At 34.6% G+C, this 20594-nt stretch overlaps 2 protein-coding genes and 1 long non-coding RNA gene across 4 annotated transcripts in view; 1 reads left to right on the top strand and 2 right to left on the bottom strand.

Moving 5' to 3' along the window:
* Positions 1-1924: 1924 nt before the first annotated feature.
* Positions 1925-6534, bottom strand: LOC118680396 (uncharacterized). Its single transcript, XR_004975923.2, has 3 exons — positions 5938-6534; positions 2134-2424; positions 1925-2070 (listed from the first exon to the last, which is right to left on the bottom strand). It is a non-coding gene; the product is annotated as an uncharacterized lncRNA (long non-coding RNA).
* Spn31A (Serpin 31A) lies at positions 3326-9934 on the top strand. 2 transcript variants are annotated; one of them, XM_014231195.3, is made up of 4 exons: positions 3326-3559; positions 7566-8707; positions 8784-8931; positions 9543-9934. In XM_014231195.3, the coding sequence occupies exons 2-4, from the start codon at positions 7757-7759 to the stop codon at positions 9671-9673; spliced, it is 1230 nt and encodes a 409-aa protein (XP_014086670.2). In that variant the 5' UTR covers positions 3326-3559; positions 7566-7756; the 3' UTR covers positions 9674-9934. The 2 variants fall into 2 exon arrangements, with proteins under 2 accessions (XP_014086670.2, XP_014086680.2); XM_014231205.3 differs by having other exon boundaries at positions 3326-3552.
* A 5155-nt stretch (positions 9935-15089) lies between these two features.
* Positions 15090-20594, bottom strand: part of LOC106614816 (streptococcal hemagglutinin) — a 411732-nt gene continuing 406227 nt past the window's right edge. The window contains exons 22-24 of the mRNA XM_070107173.1: positions 20196-20349; positions 19394-19939; positions 15090-16191 (exon numbers count right to left, since the gene is read on the bottom strand). Coding sequence (XP_069963274.1) covers positions 15356-16191; positions 19394-19939; positions 20196-20349 — 1536 coding nt within the window. The 3' untranslated portion in view covers positions 15090-15355. The remainder of the gene's footprint in view (positions 16192-19393; positions 19940-20195; positions 20350-20594) is intronic.

The following is a 20594-nucleotide window of genomic DNA, read 5'->3' on the forward strand; positions in this document are numbered from 1 at the left end:
GTCATGCACTCTGCTATCGTAGTGAATGCTCATTCCCTGAAAGAAGCTGCTTTTCGGACATCTCTACAGCAACCTTCACGGGTGCTATACGAGTATGTAGAATGGCATTAAGTACCATCATTGCTGTTGTACGCAGCGCACCACTAGTGCTTATGCGAGGCGCTGGTTGAACCTGTTGTACAGCGCCAAATAAAACTGAATTGTATCATCTAGAAATATTCAGTTGGTTTTGAGGTTTATGTGATGGACTATCCACCCAAATTGATTTCCGCTTAAGAGGTTTAATTAACCGCCCGATGTTGGTTTTCTTGTTTTTGCTTTTGTTGTAGGTCCAAAAAAATTACTTATAGTATATTTTGGGGAATAATGTGACAAAATATTGTAAGAATCCGACTGTCTTGGGACCGGTAAAGATGTTTCTCATTGAGTTTGGGTCTAGCTCTTTAAGTAAGGGTACGTTTGGAAATACTTATAGGAGGCTAAATTGAGATTTTCTCTTTGCTTTTAACAACTAGTATCTAAAACACTTTAAACTTTGCAGATATCTAATAATTCCTATTCATATGTTTCTTTGATCGATGTTAATCTGATCGCTTGCATGGAATTGGTTCTTTCTGTAGATTGACAGGAAAAATATATTAAAAAATAGTTATCGTTTGCAAAAAATAGTAAGTGAATAGTAGGTTTCATTGTTTCCGGGTCATCAAGTTTAGATTGCGATCTGTCCTTGCTTCAGGTACTCCAAAGAACTTGAATTTTATATCTAGACATACAAAGCTCTACACACTTCCCTCGCTGATGTTTATTTTTGTTTATTCTTTTTTAAATGGTTGCTTTGATGCTCTCGCAAATAAGCTTTTCGCACCACACCCAGTTTTTTCTGCATTGTTGTTGTTATGCTCTATATGTGCTTAAATTTTTGCCAATTATATACAAATATAGATTACATAGTACATATGTACATACATCTGCCTACAAGCACCAGCTCTTATTCCAATTCACCTTCTGTTATTATTATTGTTGATCTCACACGATTGATCGTCTTTTCCAGCGTTGGCCGCTTTGTTATTGTTTTTACTGTTCCAATTCTTTTGTTGATATTTTCAAAACTATATTGTTAGTTTTATTTTGCTACTTTTTCGCATTCTGCACACTTATTTTCCGTTCTAACAAAACTAATGGAGCGAATGAGTTTGGATAAATATTTATATAAATTTATATATTTATATATATATATATATATATATATATAGATATACAGACATATATAGGTGTGTTTATGTTTTGAAATATTTGGTACAGTTATGTCTCTTTTTTGATTAAAATAATTTGTTATTTTAACAAAAAAAATTTTCATAATTTTTTTACAATCTTAACTGCATTGGAAAGATAACTCGCAACGCACTTATCTAATTTTTTTTTATGCTGTTTCCGACATTTTAAACTCTTTTTAATGGTAATCTAATGTTATGATACCGTGTAGTTTCCAAATGCTAGTCAAAGTTCATTTGTCTCTCTGAAGTCAGTGCTTTTGAAGCAAATGAGGTGACATTGCTAGATCGCTATTTGACCTTGCTAGATACCACTATATTATTAGTGGTATACTGTAAGATCAGGCTTAAGAGGAGCATAACATACTTAGATGTTCTTATATGTTATTTGCGAAATTTTTCAAGTTTGTCGTTTACTAATATCAAGTTGACAGAGTAAGAGAAACCTACGTTGACAACGTCTAGTTATTTTAACTTTACGCTATAGTCTTCACTGAGTCATTCTAAAGCCACTCAAAATGTCAAAACCATCTTAGCATACTCAATAAGAGAATGCATAAGCGTAGCTCATCTTTTAAGGGGTTATGTCCAGTTGAAAGTCAGAAAAAACACGTGTTGTTTTGTGAATTTGTTTTGAAGAGACATTTTATTTAATAAATAAATATAAATAATGACCATTAATAGTATTATATAATATTATAATTTAAAGTACTTAAATTATCGGCGATTTATTTTGAAATATTTTGGATTTCTTTGATCCCGTACCCGATCTCCAGGAGAACCTTAGAAAAAAGAAATTCTAAAGAAGATTTTTCTGCTTAAATTATCTTTAATACAAAAATAAAACAAAAAAGAATATTACCTGACAAATATAACAAGGTCATGTAATTGCAAGTTGATCGCTCCAGCGGCTTAGGACAAATTTTCCTCAGCGGCTTTGAAAACAGTATTTCGAGAAAAACGCTTTTAAAGTTTTGGTAGCCGATTACACTAAGTTAAAAATTCCTATAAATACGCTCGTGTCTCTGAAACTCTTTGCCGGTCCAAATACAAATTGTACATGTGATATATAAGAAAAAAATCGGTTTCACAAGTGAACATAATCCCTTAAGTTGCTATTAGTGAAAACGTGGATAGTTCCTTAGGAATTGACCTTTAGTAGGATGAAAAATTATTGCAGCTTTAGTTTAAGTATACAAATATGAAGTTTCTAGTAGAATTTATTACTGTATAGCATCATTATACTCAAAATATATTGATCTATTTTAGTACTGTTTAGTGATCGATCTATTTTAGTACTACAATATGTGATTTCTAATCTAACCAATATACGTCGAAAAATATTTTATAAATTTGATGAGAATTATAGACGAATATTAAAAAGGAACGAAATTTAAAGAAAATGCAATGATACAAAAAAAGTCGGATTATGCTTAGACTATAGAAATCATTTATGTACTGAGATCTTCGATTGAACTCTAAACACACCTCAACTATAATTTTCCTCATTCATATTCATTATACGCACTGGTGTGTGAGAGGTATTCATGAGTCTGTATGTCTATTGCAATCAATTAGATTATGTTGCTGGTAATTTTTCGCTGTCGTTTAGCGCTAAGCAGAAGCTTGGACAATAACAACAAAACCACCCAGTTAAGCGTTTAATTAAACACTCAACATTCTGTTATACATATGTACATACATATGTATTACATAGATAAATAATACATAAATTCGCTCCGTATTGAAACAAAGAGACGCAACACATGTTGATCATATTGTGCCTCAGCTGTGCTAGAATGCATGCTAGATCACTAGAACGATGCTCGCGCTGAGCATAAACTTGCGCACGATCCCCGCAGCTCCTCAAAGCAATTGTATATCTAAATTGTCGATATATACACGTATGCACATATGCGTGGTGGCTGCCATCTATGATCATTCATAATAAAAATAGCAATGGCAATATTGACTGCGAGTGAGCAGCGTAAAAATATCGGAGAAAATGTTGTAGAAAATGCGAACAATTTTCAGAAAATTTTAATTTGTGAGCAAATGGCAAAACAACAAAAACAGAGCTGCAAAATTTTGTCGAGCGGCGTGAACTCGATCTATTTGGCATGATCGGTCGGTCAGTCGTCAGTGAAGCGGAGTCGGTAACGAAAGTGTTTTGTTTTCGCGCTTTTAATTGGAAGAACTGCATAAGTGAATATAAAATTATACTGAAATTGTGGGAATAACGTTCGAAAATTATATTCAGACCAAGCAACAAGTGTATTGAGTAAGAGGTATTAGCATAAATTTGGCTAATCTTTAAACGAGCGGGATTATGGTGCATGGATATACAAAGGTTTTAGCGCACAAGTGTGTTTAAATATGTTTTAAAGGAAAATGTAGCTAAGTGGCATAAATCCGTGTGGTATTGAATTTATTTGAAATAGTGAAAAATATAAAGCAAAAAATAAAAATAAATTAAAGTAAAACATTTAAATCAAGAAATAAAAAAAAAAACTTTCATGAAATAAAAAAAAGTATATCATGCAATTTTTAAATAATTCATATATGTTGTACAGGTTTACAAAGCAAAAAAAATTAAAAAGTAAGAAATTTCACGCAAGAAAAAAAACTTTTGTGAAAATAAATCTCATAAAATAAAAAAAATGCTCAAAAAACAATAAAAATATAATTATAGTGCCTAAGAATACAAATAAAAAAAAATAAAAGTAAAATATTTCACTCACGAAATTAAAAACAAAAAACTTTCGTGAAATAAAAAGAGAACTCTGAAATAAAAAAAAAACTATCTTAGTACCTTTTATGCAGAAGAAATTACTTAAATAATTATGATGTAATGTATGCTGTTAAGTGTTGTTGCGCTCGTTTTTCACACTGTACTAGTTTTGCCTTTAATTAAACGAGAAATAAAGCAGAAAAATAATAATTTTGTTGCATTAAGTAAATTCGGTAATGAAGTGTCTTCGGTTTGACGTAAATCTTTGCTTCCTTTAAGTTTTAATTTGCCGCCGAAAAAGTTGTTGTGCTTAAAAATAATTTACAAACATACATATTTGCACATGCCTACTTGTCTTCCTACAAAGCTCTGTGGCTGTGCATATTATTTTGTGGCGGTGCAAAAATATTATATTGTGGAAATACAAAATTAATTCTATTCTGCAAAAGCAACACAATCACAAGCACGTAGAAGAATTTGTGCATTTAGTCTTTGTATACACTTGAAGCTATTAAAAAGTAAGAAGAAGCAGCACTTGAAAGCATATACAGTTGTGTGCATATTAATCGAAATAATGACAAAGTTGGTAGTATGTATATTGACAATATTAGGAGAGTTGATATTTTTGGTATTACCATAATTTTTTCTTTGTTAGCGAGTGTCAAAAGAACGCGGCAACTCGTTAAAAATTAGTGATTGTGAGGTTGCTATGTTTTGTTTTTTTTTTTTTTGTACTTTGACATGTAATAACTGACAGCCAAGGTTATATCAGAGAAAAAATTTCTCATAAAAACTGTCAGCTGCATGGTGCAGTGTCTTAAAGCTTCAAAGAACCGTCTTTTGTCGAATAACGACAGTTCTTCAAAGTGTTTTTTCTGAATTTATTACTCTCAAATTTATGATGATGATCAAGCTGCATATGTTGAGATAAATAAATTTTGACTTTCCAGTCAATTAGAGTTTATGCGAGAACAACCCCTGCAGCTATTTAGCAGCCATAAACTACTGTCTAGTGCATAATCTAAGAGCTACTGTAAAATGACGAACTTAAATAAATTACATATTCCCATCCTAGAATTCATTTCCATTCTCTCTGCCATAACGATACTCTATTAATATGAGCACAACTGTCGTTACAAACATTTTTATCGCATATAAAAGAAAACTATTCGCTTTCACTAAATGCTGCTGAATTTCAGTAAGTGCAATCAAAATTGTGTGGTTTTTGTACAAATATAAATAGGTATGTATTAATGCTTGAATTTATAAACCCACACACATTTAGGAGTAGCAAAATTGTTGGTAAGCGCGTGGAATTCTTTGGAAACCACTGAAATGTGCGTCTTACGTTTATACGTTTGTTTTTGTAATAAAACTATGTTTTTCTAAAATATCTTCATTTGTTGTTGTTGTGCGCGTGTCTTTTGATAATTATAGAAAGCTGTACATTGATCAATATCATTTCTCTTATCCACCTTGCGTTTTAGTTAAGCTACTATTAGAGCACTATTTGTTTTCGTTTCGCTGCCTACCTAAGAGTAGTTGTTGTTTAGAAGTTCCTGATTAGCGATTTTTGGGTGAAAAACTTATATGGTGTAGATTATATACACATACATCAATTTTTGTTTTATATTGCTTGTAATGCCTCAAATTTTAGGAGATTAAGCTGTCTCGAAACTTTTCTTAAGTGTTAGTAAGAAAGTTGAGATAGAGCTTAGTTTAGGATAACCCTAAATTTAAGCAGTTATTTTGCTTAATTTACCTTCTGACTTAGATTTATAAATATATTTTCACCAGAAAACACTTTTAAGGGCGAGCGGATTTATACATGATGATATAATTAAACGCTAAACTATCAGACAGATCTACTCTGGTTAACCACCAAGTTATGATTGGATGCGAATAGATTATTTGAAATATCTAGAAAATACCAACCAGTATCAAATTAGTCTTGATGCGATGATGATCTTAGGGTTCTCAGCTACGTTGTTAAGCATTTATTTCGCGACCTTAACTCGACGTCGTTTTTGCCAAAGCTTCAAGTCTTTCTTTTACGAGTCTAGCATTGACACGCTGCATACCCAAAACATTAACTAAAATGTGTTGAAACGATCCTTAAGAAATGTTGAGATACTCTGTTATCTCTTTGATGACGACATGGCGATTTTCAAGCACTGTTTCTCTGAAAAAGTTTGATTTGATGTTATCGCCACTAACAGTGGTGTAGAGTACGACTCGCATAAAGCAAGCTTTCGTTGACTTTACGGCCGTCACTGAATGCTTTGTGCCACATAAATAATTGGATTCGTGGTAAAGTAGACGCCACAACGTACTTCAGCAACATTTGTAATGATTCCGTAGCCGTAATTCCATTACAAACACAAAAATTTAAACAAACTCGTTTTTCAAAACTTTTCCCATGGTAAAAATCGACAGACCAAATTTGCTTTTCGTAAACAACTGCTACCAAATACAAACTAATTGTCATAAGGAGATCGATTTGCACACGAACATAAAAACGGCTGTAAGTATATGACAATCTAGGATTAGTTCTGGGCCAATTTTATCAGTTATTTGTTACGTTTAACCCAACATTTACATTACACCAGAAATGTGTTTATGGTTAGAAACGCTGGTGGGTGCTTTTTTATGATAAAACCTCCCCATTACAACTTACAACTCAGTTGAAATTTTTTCATTCGATATTATCAGTATAAAGTCAACTTGTCACAAAATTTTAAGTTGAATCTTTATCGTATATTAACTTTCGTGTAGTTTCAACAACACTTTCGGCTCCAAAATTTTCTTCGTTCTACAAAAAAAAAAATTAAAACTAATGTTCATGGGAAGCGTTAACTAATTTTTTCGTTTAAAACTGTTTAATTATCTATCAAATCGTCACTAATTTATGGTGGAAACTGCTTTAACTGCTATCATTTATTAAATATAATTCCAAACGAGAGTTTAGTTGTTTTAAAGTTGAGTGGCCAAAATTTCAACTCAGCATCGTTGTAAGGCGTAATAGATATAGCAGAAGACTGTATTTTTTATGTAAAAATACGTGTGGTAAATTAAAGTTTCGTCGGCGCGTATTATTAAACGTTTCGAAACTCAAAAATAACAAGATTTTGATTAAGTAGGTGCTTTTGAAAGAAAAATATTGCCAAATTTTTACAACACAACTTAAATAGACTTTTAATTTGAAAAGCTATTTTAAAACCGTTAATCGTTATTACGATAAGAAAACAAATACTTAGTCTACAAATGCTGTTAGTCTAACGGATAAAGTCATCAGCTAGTAATGGCGAAATACTGATGTTTGCATTAAAAAGCAACCTGACAACTTTTTTGTTTTCTTTGCGCGCGTTGACAGTTTTGATAAACAGCTGTAATTCTTCAACACAACATAACCCACTCGTGCGCCACTAAGCTACTCATACACAAGATACCTTAAATATGTATGTATAATACATACATTTGTACTATATATATCTATGCACCAGGTCAGCTTAATTTGTTTGCTTGCTAATTTGATGCCTAATTTTGTAATCGCACAACGGCAGCGACACCGTTCACCGACCACACCACCGCCACCACTTGCTTGAACTGCAACAATTGAGACTTTTCCGGCACAACGCCAACGCCAACGCCACCACGCCCACGCACAACTCATACAAATCGTAGCAAAAGCAAAAAACGTACCCGCTATAAAAATAAAAGCAAAAAATAAAATAGAAAAGCGCGAGCAATCCAAATGGCGAGCAATAACAGCACAGCGTCGAATGGCAATGGAGCCACAAATGTCGCAATGGACTTCAGCAACGAGCTGTTGCGCGTCATCGTCACCACACACGGTACAGGCAACATTATCATATCACCACTTCAGCTGGAGGCGCTGCTCACGCTGCTCTATCTCGGCAGCGATGGCGGCACTGCAGAGGAGTTGCAGCGCGTGCTACAGCTGAAGCGTTTCGCGAGCAATGCTAAAATGGCCAACCACTTCGCGACGGAACTGCAATTGAGCACCGACTCGGCCGCTGACACGCACATGCAGCTATGCAGTGAATTATTGTTGCCGGTGGAGGTGGAAGTCAGCGATGAATTTCGTAAAATAGCGCAGAAATATTTCCACACAACAGCATTGCAGCGAGATTTCAGCAGTATTGCGAAATTGCGCGCGCAACTTGATGAGGATTTGGCGAAGGCGGCCGCTGGCTATGCCTGGCGCATCAGCGATGCCTTATTGTCCACGATCACAACGCCTGAGGCGGCGTCAACGGCCATCGTGTTGGCTGCTGTGCATTTCCAAAGCAAATGGTTTCTGCCGTTTAGCGCCTATCGGACGGGCTTGTACGACTTTCAGTTAAGCGTCGCTGAGGCGCCTGCAGGGAGTGATGTGTCACAGCTGGCGCCACCAGCAGCTGTGTCTGTGCCAATGCTCTTCGACGATGATATGTTCGTAAAGTTTGCAGAGTTGCGTGAGTTGGACGCGCGTGCTATTGAGCTGCCTTATGAGCATGACGACGAGCTAGCTATGCTGCTGGTATTGCCCAATCAGCGCGATGGCCTGGCGGTATTGGAAAAGCAGTTAGAAGCGTTGGATCTTAATGCATTGGCGGAGCGCATGCAGATGGAGAGCGTGCAAGTGCTACTGCCGAAATTTAAAATCGATTTTGAATGCAGCCTGCGGCATACTTTGGAACAGGTGAGCCCTTTGTATTCGCGCATGTACTAGTTGATGTCCTAAACTAATTGAAACTTTTCTATATAACATCGTTCAGCTGGGCATCACGACGATTTTCTCGAAAGCGTCAAATTTTAAGAATATGCTGAGGAACAACACCACAAACCCACTAATAATTTCAGATATTCTACACAAAGTGTGCTTAGAGGTCAATGAGTCGGGCACGGAAGGTGCAAGTAGTGTTGGTGAGTACAAAAATTATGCAAATATCATTAGTTTCATACTTAGTTATTAACATTAATGTATTAGACATATTTCTTTGAATTGAAAACAGATAAAATTTTCGATGCAAATTTGCGTGTTGCATTTTTTCATATTTATGTCCCCATGAGCCCTGTGGATCTTTAGAAAGTCTCATAATAATATTTAATATCAGTCTCACATTTAGTCGAAGAATGTTTTCACGCTGTTCTTCATCTATGATCTCGATCTGTTGGATTTGTATCACAAGTTAGGCATACTTATAACCTTAAGTATTTCTGGCATAAATCACTTTAGAAATAAAAAATTGGTGGTCAGTGGTGGTGCCTTTGAGAACATAGGCCACTCGGTCTTGGTGGTAAAACTTAAAAATATCAGTATAATTATTCGCACTCGTATTCCAATTGCATGTTTTGAGCAAAACCCTTTTTTTTTTAATTATTCACAATATCAACCCAAAATTTCAAATCACTCAGAAAAAAACATCATTCGCTTCATTATTTCATCCATTTCCATTTTAAATCACAGCTCATTTCATTAATTTCATCTCGTTTCTGCCGTTAACTTTAACCGCAGTTATTTTCTCTCCTTTCAGCATACAAACCAATTGTGATTAGTAATTCGATTGATTCCCGCAAGAAATTCTTTCGTGCCGATCATCCCTTCTACTTCGCCATACGAAGTCGAGAAGCCACCTATTTTGTGGGCCATATCACAAAATTTTGAGCGGTTTTCTTTTTTGCTAGTCCAAAGCATATACTATTTTTAACTTAAGTTTAAAGTAATACTTACGTGAAGTTTTCTATGTAAATATTTGTAAATGTATGTTTCGCTTTCGCTTTATATAGTGTTTGTTGCTTTAGAATGCTCATAAAATTATACAGTTACGCAAGTAAGCAAGGCTAGAGATTATAGCTAAGTGCGCTGAAAGATTAAATAACCAGGAATTCTCAAGCCGTTATCAATAAAATATGTTAAATAAAACTACATTTTTTTTTTGTAATATTTTTGATTTTTTATAACAAAGAGTCTCGAAAATGTTTATTTAATGTTTAGAGTTTAGATTTTACAATTTTAGTTTTAGTTATTTTTCTTCTTCTTAATTTATAAATTATTAAATTTTTAGTTTTACAAATGTTTACCATGGGTTTGGTCGCATTACCTGGAGCTGTGTTGTATGTTTTCAAAGTGAAAAGTGCTAGTTGGTTACAAAAAGAATTGAAATTGAATAGGCTTATATAAGAGGGTCTGAATTCGTTCGTTACTGCAATTGTTAGCAATTCTCAATGGGTTCATGAAGTATATAAAAAGAGTTTCCCAGACTTCGTAGACAACTTTTTTTTTTAGAATTTATACAAATAAGTTCGACGAGTAGGCTTCGAAACAGCCCCTCTTACTCTACAAACCGATGCCGTTGCTCATAAAATTTTCCACTGCCTAGAAATAATCATGTGGTTCATAAGATTCTCGTGAATTGTACTAATATTTTGTTCGTAAGTCAAATTAAGTTTGAAAACGACGGATTTATATCAAATTGGCTTCACTTGGACTGAGGTGTATCAGAGTTCTTGATCTTAAAGTGAAGTAAATCTCATTTGGTCTCGCTTTGTGTGTTAGATACTTCTAATCTAAATCTGTATGAAATAGTAGTGTATGTTCTTACATTAAGGGTACTAGGAGTCCACTTCTATAGAGGCAGTATTTAGTAATTTAAATTATTAAAAAAGTTTTGAGATATTTGCTGTTAAAAGCAATTGTCAAGAAGCTGGGCGGTAAGCAAGTCAGAGGTGTAATTCGTAGCATCAGTGATTAGAGGTTTCTACGAATAAATTATAACTAAAATAAATTATCATCCATATTATGTAAGACAATTGGTGATCCTGGCTGGCTACCGTAACAGCTTTTGTATTACGTATGGCCACTGATCTCAGTATACTTGAAAACGCAGGCAGCCCCTATGTTGTTCCTTTTTTTGAGCAGGACTGTTACAAGAAATTGGCAATATTGCTCAAAACTTAGGTGCAAGGTTGGCTATCGACTACTAGACTCGCATAGTAGTCATACATAATAAGGGTGTATATTATAAATAATATACGTATAAGAATGTGGGTCGGAAACAAACAGTTACGAGATTGTGTGCATATTTATATGAACTGATCTTTAGTTAACTGTTTAAGCAATGATTTCTCCAACCAACAGTGTGAGGTTATGTTCTTAAAAAAAGATCAAGAAGTAGAAAATATGTTGATTAAATTTTTTTCGACTATGGTTTGATCTCTGGTCTGCTGTACCCAAGGAAATTTCTATTGTAGTTAGCTCAATTAGTGATTTTCACGCCGTTTTCTTTTAGAATAACGTAAGTCAAAATAATTTTTTTTTTTCATATAGTATATGATTATACTTACAAATAAATTGTATACTGTGAACAGGGTAAAATAAGTTTGCCACGAAGTTTGTAAATGATCAGCGTGATGAGTTGAGTTGGTTTAGTCATGTCGGTCTGTCTGTATATGCGCGAACTTAGTCTCTCAGTTTTTAAGATATCTTGCTGAAATTTCGCACACGATCTTTTCTCACCAATAAGCTGCTCATATGTCGGAATCATTGCTATCAGAGCACTATAGCATATACGATCGGAAACAATTGCTTGTTTGGAAAACTTTTATTTGTTTTAAAAAAGTCAGTGTTTATTATATGTAAGTACAGTTTTGAATTGCGTTGTAATTTGGAAATGCACTTAACACTTTGGCGTCCATCAAATTGAAATTATTTCTTCTTCGTTTTTAGCTCGCAATTTTTGATTTTCCTTCCCATTTGTTATTACAAATTTTTTTTTTTGTATTTGGTTCAGCTCTTTTGTCTTATTTATTCACTTTTTGCTTTAATTTTTAGGGTCTATGAAAAAAGTACAGTTATTATTACTATTGATTTTTCTATTACTCATACACATGCGGTTGCTTCCTTTATGCCAGAAGTTTCTGCCGTTGTGAAATGAATGAAATTCGTCGAATCATAACAATTACTAATCAAACGTTTAAATATAACAAATACATATGTATGTCTGTATGTACGCTAATTTTCAATGCAATGACTCAATATTTACTAGTTACTATAATAGTTTTCATCTTTTAATTGTTTTTATTGCATTTTTTTCTTAATTATTTTAATGATTATTTACAAATTGTTAAACTAGCTACATTCTACTTGTTTGCTTGTTTGTTGTTGTTGTTTTGGTTTTTATACGAAAGTGTATCACTAAATTGTAAGAATTACATTAAATGCAGAGCTCAAATGCTTGGATTTTGCTTCACTATAAATTTTTCACTATTCTCTTATTTTCTTAACCCTTTCTTGACTTGTTATCTTTTGAAAAATTATCGCTAGAAGTTAGTCACTAATCTTAGTTAAATGTAAAATGCATAGATTACGGTTTTTGCAAAACTCTTAATAAATTCTTTGCTGTTATTAAATGACGCAGAAATACATATTTACAATGTTAGTGTGGCAAGTTATGTACAGAGTGCGTGTAGTTAAGCCTAACAGGTAGCCAACTCCACTAATTTTGAATTTTCAACTTAACCTTATTTACTGTTTTTTTGTTTACTTTTTTGTTTTCGAAATTTTTTAGTAATTCGTTTTTAGCCGTTATTTACTTATAAATATTTAGTGACAGCATTATTTATATTATTTTATATATAATATATATACATAAATATTTTCTACAAGTTTTTATCTACTTTGCATACTAATTTTTTTTTACATTAATGTAAGTATATATGTAATACCTAAGTGTTACTTATTATTTGATTATTTAATTTAAGCAGATTTTACACTTTTTTCTATCAATTTTATCACATATTTTTATGACTTTTGCTCTTATAAATTTTTCGCCGGCAATAGGTGGCCTGTTTGATTTTGTGTTTTTGATTGTGAGTACACAATTTCATTTGAAAAGTACATGCGCATATACACTTAGTTTATAATATACAGTTTTTTAAACAAAATTTTTGAAAATCTATAACCTAAAGCAGTATGAAATCAAATTAAATTATTGAATTAAAATTTGCAAATTCATTACAACTAAATAGCTAATTTGATTTAGCAGATAACCATTTAAAATAATCGTAAGTCAACAACACCTAGTGTTAAATTTAAAGAAAAACTATATTTAACTATAGACTATACCTTTAAAAATAAAATACTATAATTTTAAACAGCTCTCTCAAATATTTTTTAAGTTACCGCCTTAAGTTCAATCAGCTCCATCAGTTTATCTCGAAAGACATTTTCTCGAAACTACATTTTTCATATTTGCGTAAGTGATTTCTCTGAGACAAATGAGCCAAAATCGACTAAAATTGCAAGGATCAAAGCTGGGCAAATACCTTCAGGTGTTGGTGAAACTTGATATTGAACAAGTGGAAATATTGCTCTAATTTCATTCATTTTAAGCAAGAGGATGCACGGCTATTAGAAAGAGAAAAAATCAATTTTTGGCCCCTTTTTTGTTATTAATTATTTTTTTAAATGAATAATTTTCAATATTTTCGGCAAATTCCAGTACCACGGATGCACAAACTTCTGATGAACATGTGTAAGAAATTTCAGTGCGATTGCACCATTTTCGCGCCATGTCAGACTTCCACAAACTCCAAAAACGTGGTTTTGAGGAAAACGCGTTTGTGTCAGGACACGGCGGGCCAGCGCGCTTGACATCGCTCCACCAAACAGCCGATAACTTTCATAATTTAACAGATTTCAACTCGAGAGTTTGAGAGCGTGGTCTTGAATCATGCATCTAACTGGATAATTTAAGATATAGGTTAGACTTACAACTCTGTTATCTATGAAACATCTGTTAAATATCTAAGTGGCGAGTCTTGATCAGTAGATGTGTTATCAGAATACCAGCTTGCAGGTACTATACGGGTTCCATGCGACTATTGTTTAGGTTAGGCTAAAAGGCTGTCGGTCCATTGACATATATAAATACTACTAAGTATTAATCGAAAATACTCCCAAAAATCGACAAAGTGGCGCTTTGTGCATGCTACACATTTGTTGAGGTGGACAAAATCAATTTAGGCTATTTCGGGTTCACCGAAAAATTTGACAGCTGAACCTCAGTAAACCTCAGTCTTGCAAAATATGGACAAAAGAGAGTGCCTAGTTGTTTCTACCTCACCTAGTTCAATACTAAACACTTTGACAGTTACTGTCCGATAAAATTTTTAGCCTTACCTTACTGTAAGCTACTAGCTCAGTGGATCTCCTGTGTTCCACACTAGGCCAAAAGAATTTCGCAGTCGAACAGAAGCTTTTGTTGTTGAGCAGCAAGAAGAACTTATTCACAATCTGATGTTATCAGGAACAGGGTACCCTTTCTCGGCTTTGCAGTTTCCAGCGCTCTCGGTGTGACCAGGTATCCAGCCAAGTCTGATAATAAAGTAGCTTGATGCTATCGATAGTGAGGTTACCCACTCCTTAACTAACTCTGAGCAAACAGTGAGCGAGCTCAAAGCTAGTATTGCCTCTTAGCTGTCGGAGAGAATCCTCACCGCCCTGAAAGAGGCAGTACTTCGGAACAATATATCTACCACTACATTAGTGGCAGCCACCTCTGCTTGAAAATCGTTACAGTAATCTGGTAGTCTACAGCTATGCTTGAGGTAGAGCTATTCACAAAAAACTTCCCTTGAACTTTCCCTCTGAGTTTCGACCCACCCGACTATTGTTTAGCAACAGCATACGTATGTATAATCGAAAAATAACGGGAATTTTCATTTTTGAAAAAAATTTGTATACCTTCGCATACATTAATATAGTCGCCTACAAAATAGTTCTCATTCGACATAATTTAACAGATTTCAACTCGAAATTTTGAGAGCAAAATATAATCAAATAAAATTTAATTTGATATAATTTGTAGTTGTAGCTGCCTTGAAAAGTTACGTAAATGCTTCGAAAAAATTTTAATTGTTTTAAATAACTATAATTATATAGATTACTTACTTCAATAACTTTTTAACTATTTTTTATAATATACACATCAACTAATCTAAAATTATACCATTTGCCTATTTTTGTATGCAATAAATTCGAAAGCTCTCTTTAGAGCCATTTTTATTTAGTATTTGGATAGCTATATAAAAAAGTTGTAAATCTTAAGATTCTAAATAGTTTTTTTTTATTTACAAAGACAACCATTAATATTAATGCTTACATAATATCTTTCAGATTACATTACTAAGCATTAAGGGCTACTGTACAGTAAATAGTCAAAAAAGTGACAGGAACAAAATGCTTAGTGACAACTAAACACACTTAAAAATAGTATTTACTTCACTAAATAATCCAAAAGTAGTTCTAAAGATCTTTCAGCTTATCTACCCACATATCTTAGCTTTCTTACAACTGCTCCACAGTATCCTGGCTGATGGTCAGCGTGGAAGCTGCTGCTGTGGTGGCGCTCGTCGCCACTGACGTGGCTGCCGTGCCTACCGCCAACACTTCAGCATCTCCCAACGGCGCCTCTGGTGGCGCATCATTCGTGCGATTCAGCAGATAATCCAGATCATGCGTTATGCGATCCAACATGCCGGTCATCGAGTTCTCATCTTCGGGCGACGAGCTGCTTTCCGCAGCTGTTGCTGCTGCGTCGACACCAGCGCTCTGCGTCGAATCGCTTCCACTTATGTTGCCTGCGCTGGCCACGCAATCGCCTGTCGCCGCCGTTGTGTTGCTGGTAATTGTTATGATGGGCGTTGGTGTTGCTGTCACCAGGCGATGATGTGCCGCAGGCGTTGCCACACCGGAAACGGCCACCATTGTGGGCAGCAGTGGATCGAAGGTATGCGTTGTGGGTTCCATTATGGTGACCCGCTTTTGCGCTTTTGGTGTTTGCGTTGTTGCCGTTGTTGTACTGATGATGCTGGTTAGTGTGGTTGGTGGCGCTTGTGGTTGTTGTTGTGGTGAGTTGGCTGACTCACTGCTGCTTTTCGCATAATTCATGTTAGTGGGTAGCGGCAGACCGCTGCTTATCGATACGATTGTTGGCGGTGGCAACATTGTGGCGTCCATGTAGGGCTTGTGATGTTGCGCAACATGTTGCTGACCAGTTGCGTTTGCTGTGAGGTGTTGCTGCAGTGCTGTGGTGTGGTGGCGCGGCAGGCTGTGATGCTGCTGCAGTTGATGATATGACATTCCTGCGGGGAGCGCGCTGCCACAAATGCCAATAATTGTGTCTGGAAGTAGTAAAAATACATACAAATAATTGTAGTAGAGTTGTTTAATAAATGGATATATATATTGTATATATGTATATGTATGTATGTCGTGAAAATATTTTGATATTGAAAGATTAAAAATTAGTTATTAAAAAGTTTTAACTAATATATGAAAAGCAAAAGCAAAAATAATAAAATAATGAAAAAACAAACAAAAAATAATAAAATAATAAAAAAAAACAAAAAATAATAAAATAATAAAAAAAACAAAAAATAATAAAAAAAAACAAAAAATAATAAAATAATAAAAAAAAACAAAAAATAATAAAAAAATAAAAAAAAACAAAAAATAATAAAACAAAAAAAAATAATAATAAAATAATAATAAAATAATAAAAAAAATGAAAAAAAAACAAAAAATAAAATAAAAATAGGTAAAAATATATATTATATACATAAATTTCTATTTAAATAAGATATGTTAAGTAGTGTTAAAAATACAGCATGTTAAAAATTAAACAAAAAGAATTATTTAGTGAAAATAAATAAATTTTAATAAAGTTTCAAAAAACATTTAAATCGAAATGAAGAATTTGTTAATTTAAATGAATATTTTTTATTTTTTGGGGATATATACGAATAAAATATGTATTTTCAGAGCGAATGCTCTGTGTTCGCATGTATATATAATGTGTGTGTGTGCGTTTTTCCACATCGTCATCCTGCATTTTCAACGGCTTAAATTGCTCCCAATGCACCAGGCGCCCAAAATGCAGCAGAAGGTGGCTGCACCGAATTGCACTTTTAAGTTCCGGCACCGCAAGGTATGCAACAAAATTTTTCGACAAGTGTACACACTGCTATATCAACCATAAATTGCGTCAAGCGCAACAGGCTAGATTGGTGGACAGGTGTCAGCCGGCGCCTGTGGGCTATGCAAAGCATAATCGTAGGAAGTGAGTAAAACTACTATACCGACATTTAGAAAGCGGTGGCGGGTGGCGCAATTTTCTTAGCATTTGGCCACCAATGCACCAGGCGCGCATGCAGGCCAGCAGTTGTCGGCGCTGAGTTGCACTTTTGTTATCCGGCGCCTAGGAGGTATGCAACATAAAAGTAACGGAAGTGCATTGAACTCGTTTGCCGACATCGTCCGCTCAAATTTCATGTTAGATGGAACAAAATGCACCAGGCGCACATGATGAATAGCAGGCGTCGGAATATAGTCGGAAATTTGTTTTGCGGCGCCGAAAGAGTATGCAACATTTTCTTATGGGAAGTGCAGTACAGCAATTTATGTGCATGAATAAAGCCTGATGGCAGCGGTATCATATCCGTTTGGCAGAAATGCTTTAGACACACAGCCAATCAGCGCATTAAGCCAGATTTTATTTTAATATTTTTTTGGCTTATTTGATTATTACTTAAAAAATCGTAATTTAAAATAAATGTTCGTAAAATTAAAACAAGAATTTTTCAAGTTGTTTCAGCATATAATGACAGTTTTATTTAATCTCAAAATTTTTTGTTGCTCCACTTTAAGTTTCTTTATTTATTTTAATATTTTACCGTTCAATTAAGTATTTATAAATAAAGAGATTACAAAAATATCTATATGACTTGCTGCAAAATTAGCAGGTTTTTTTTTTTTTAATTTAGACTAACAGTCGATTTATGGCCTTAAACTAAGTATATAACAGTAAAAATTCAAAATCGTAAAAAGTAACAATCGCGGGAAAAGTTTGGTCTGAAATTTTTTGATATTATACCACTAATGTTTCTAAAGAAACGTTTCTCTGAAATTTTCAGAGGGTGTTCGTTTTCGTTTCAAAGATATGAATTTTTGAATTTTGGCAAAATAGTTTTTTTTTCTATTTTTTCAACTTTTTTTGTTGAATATTAAACAGGGAATAACCCATAGTATTTAGTGGATAGTAGTTCTAGTAAATACATAGGTCTCTACATAATAGCACATATGTATGTGTAGGCGAAAAAAGCTCCATTCTCACTATGCTTCAAAATTCTTCACCTACAAGTATATGGCCACAAGAAGCTGAACGTTGAATGCTATAAAGGTTGTAGGCAGCTAATGAAAGGTGTACGTTATTCTGTGTAGTGGTTTTTGGTAAGTTTGATGTTGCTTGGTGACGGCCAAATTGCTGCTGTGTGGCGCTTGTTCAACGTTTTTGTCGGTCTTCATCACTAACTAGTAGCCACTTGATGTGCTTAAATCGAAAATGTGGCTGGCTTTGCTTATGCTTCCTTCGGAGGCTTTTTCCACTTCGTCCTTTTTTCGGTTGTTAGTTTGTATAGTTATTATTATTGCTAATATATTTGTTGCTGTTGACATAAAAGATTTTTGCAATAATTTTTTGGCTTTATTTTGTACTTTGTTGCGAATATTTAAGTTGAACATTTGCAGCTATGCTTAAAGGGAATTAAGGGATTTGCAATTTTAAGGAGATATGCGAATTGCTGTTTGTTCAAGAGATATGAGACACAGATTTACATATATACACTTACATACATATGTAAATATTTAGTACAAATAGTATTTTGAGGCTGAGCCGGTGTATTTATAGGCCCTTAATAATCAGTATTAGGGCAAAATTTCTAAACAACTCTCGCTGGAGGAGAAACAATATTTATAGCCAATAAAAAGAAATAATACTCTAATAAAATAAAAAAAAAAACTTTAAGTTCGGTTGCGCCGAAGCCATAATGCTCTTCACGGGCACATCTCTTACAGCATAAAAGGATATAAATAGATATACTATCTATAGTGATCCCATCTGAACAATATATTCAGATGCATGAACCGCTGCTTTGGGCAATAATCCAAGTCAAGTTTGGTGAATTTATCTCGTCAAATAAAAAAGCTTTCCGAGCAAGCACTTTTGTTCGTACAGTTTGTATGGCAGCTAAATGCTATAGTCGTACGATTGATTAATTTTTTGGCCCATCTATTAAGAAAGTAATTTATTGTACTGTACGCTTTTCCTACTGGTCAACTATTAGAATTCAACCGAGTCGTCGCTACACTAACCAAAACTATTCCCCTCCCTCCGACTATTACGAAGCTTAGCAATAAGACGTTGCTTACATATTTTATTGCTTAATAATGTAAGAAACTAATCTGGGATAAGCATGCAGTAACAAGTTTTGTTGCTAAAATAAATTTGAAAATCTCTTCTCCACACACACACACACACACTCGTACCTGGTGGCGCCACGCCCTGCAGTATATCCAAAGTCTCCAGACCGACAAATTCCGTAGCTGCTGCTGCGACGTGCAGTTGTCGCCTGTTCAAACTGCCCGTCATGCCGCCGAGTTGTATGCCCGCACCGTAGGCGTCATAATAGCCCATGCCGCCGGTGGTGACCACAACGCCACCGCCCACTACACCGGTCGATGTTACTGTGGCAGCCGCATTGCTGCTACTGCTGCCGCCTAGTATGTTGCAGCATCTCGTTGCTGGCGAGGTCATCGCCGCGGCGGCCGTCTCTTGCAGACAGCTGACATGTGGCGGCAGCTTGCGCTCCAGACTGGCTGCATTCAGGAACGTTTTGACGCTGCTGCCCACTGTAGACGCCGAGGCTGTGGGCAGCAGTGGGCAACGCTGTTGCGCGGTGGGTATAATTGTGAGTGGCAGTTGCACGCCACTGGAGATTTCAAGCTGTTGCGGTGGTGGTGGGGGCGCTGCTAGTAGTGTTGTTACGGGCGCGCCGCTTTCATTCTCTTTCTCCTTTTCATGGCTCGCGTAAACTGGTTGGGCAGGAAAAGAATGAATTGTGTTAGTTTATGCAGCGCGTGTTATAAAATATATTATAGCGGTTTTTTTTTGTGGAAAAAATATTTTTTCTTATTTGAAGAACTGTTGTTTTAGTTAAATATGGAATTTATATTTATTATTAGGCTCTACATTTAACTAAATATGGTAAGTCCACGATTTTCTTTGAATTTATATTTTTTTCTTTAGCGATTATATTATATATTTTACTATAATATACTTGATACTTACAACTGAGCGGACTATTTATGGTGCCCGTACAATAGTTGTCATCCAAACTAGTCTTACTCGAGCTGAGCTTCTTCTTTAACGTGCCGCTGCTGCTTGGCGGCGCGCGTAAACTGCTCTCCGCTTTTATAACAAAGCAATAAAGGATAGAGAAACCCTGGAATTATACAAAAATATTTATATTTTTATATTTTAATTTTAATGTATGCTTTACAAATTTAGCACTGAAATAAAATTTTCCTCTTATGATCTAAAAGATGATTTGGCTGATTTCTGTCTATAAACAAAAATAAGTTATTATAGAGTGAAATAATAAAGTTTTGCTTTCAGATCTGTATGGATTTGGTAACTAGGAATTCATACCACAGAGTTGTAAAAAGAGTTTTAGTAACATACGGATAT

This window comes from Bactrocera oleae, chromosome 3 (genome assembly GCF_042242935.1).
Source record: "Bactrocera oleae isolate idBacOlea1 chromosome 3, idBacOlea1, whole genome shotgun sequence".
Classification (NCBI taxonomy): Eukaryota; Metazoa; Arthropoda; class Insecta; order Diptera; family Tephritidae; genus Bactrocera; species Bactrocera oleae.

Coding starts and splice junctions, on each gene's coding strand:
- Spn31A (XM_014231195.3), top strand. CDS start 7,757: ATGGCGAGCAATAACAGCACAGCGTCGAATGGCAATGGAGCCACAAAT. Junction 8,708..8,783: donor TGCGGCATACTTTGGAACAG/GTGAGCCCTTTG, acceptor AACATCGTTCAG/CTGGGCATCACGACGATTTT. Junction 8,932..9,542: donor GGAAGGTGCAAGTAGTGTTG/GTGAGTACAAAA, acceptor CTCTCCTTTCAG/CATACAAACCAATTGTGATT.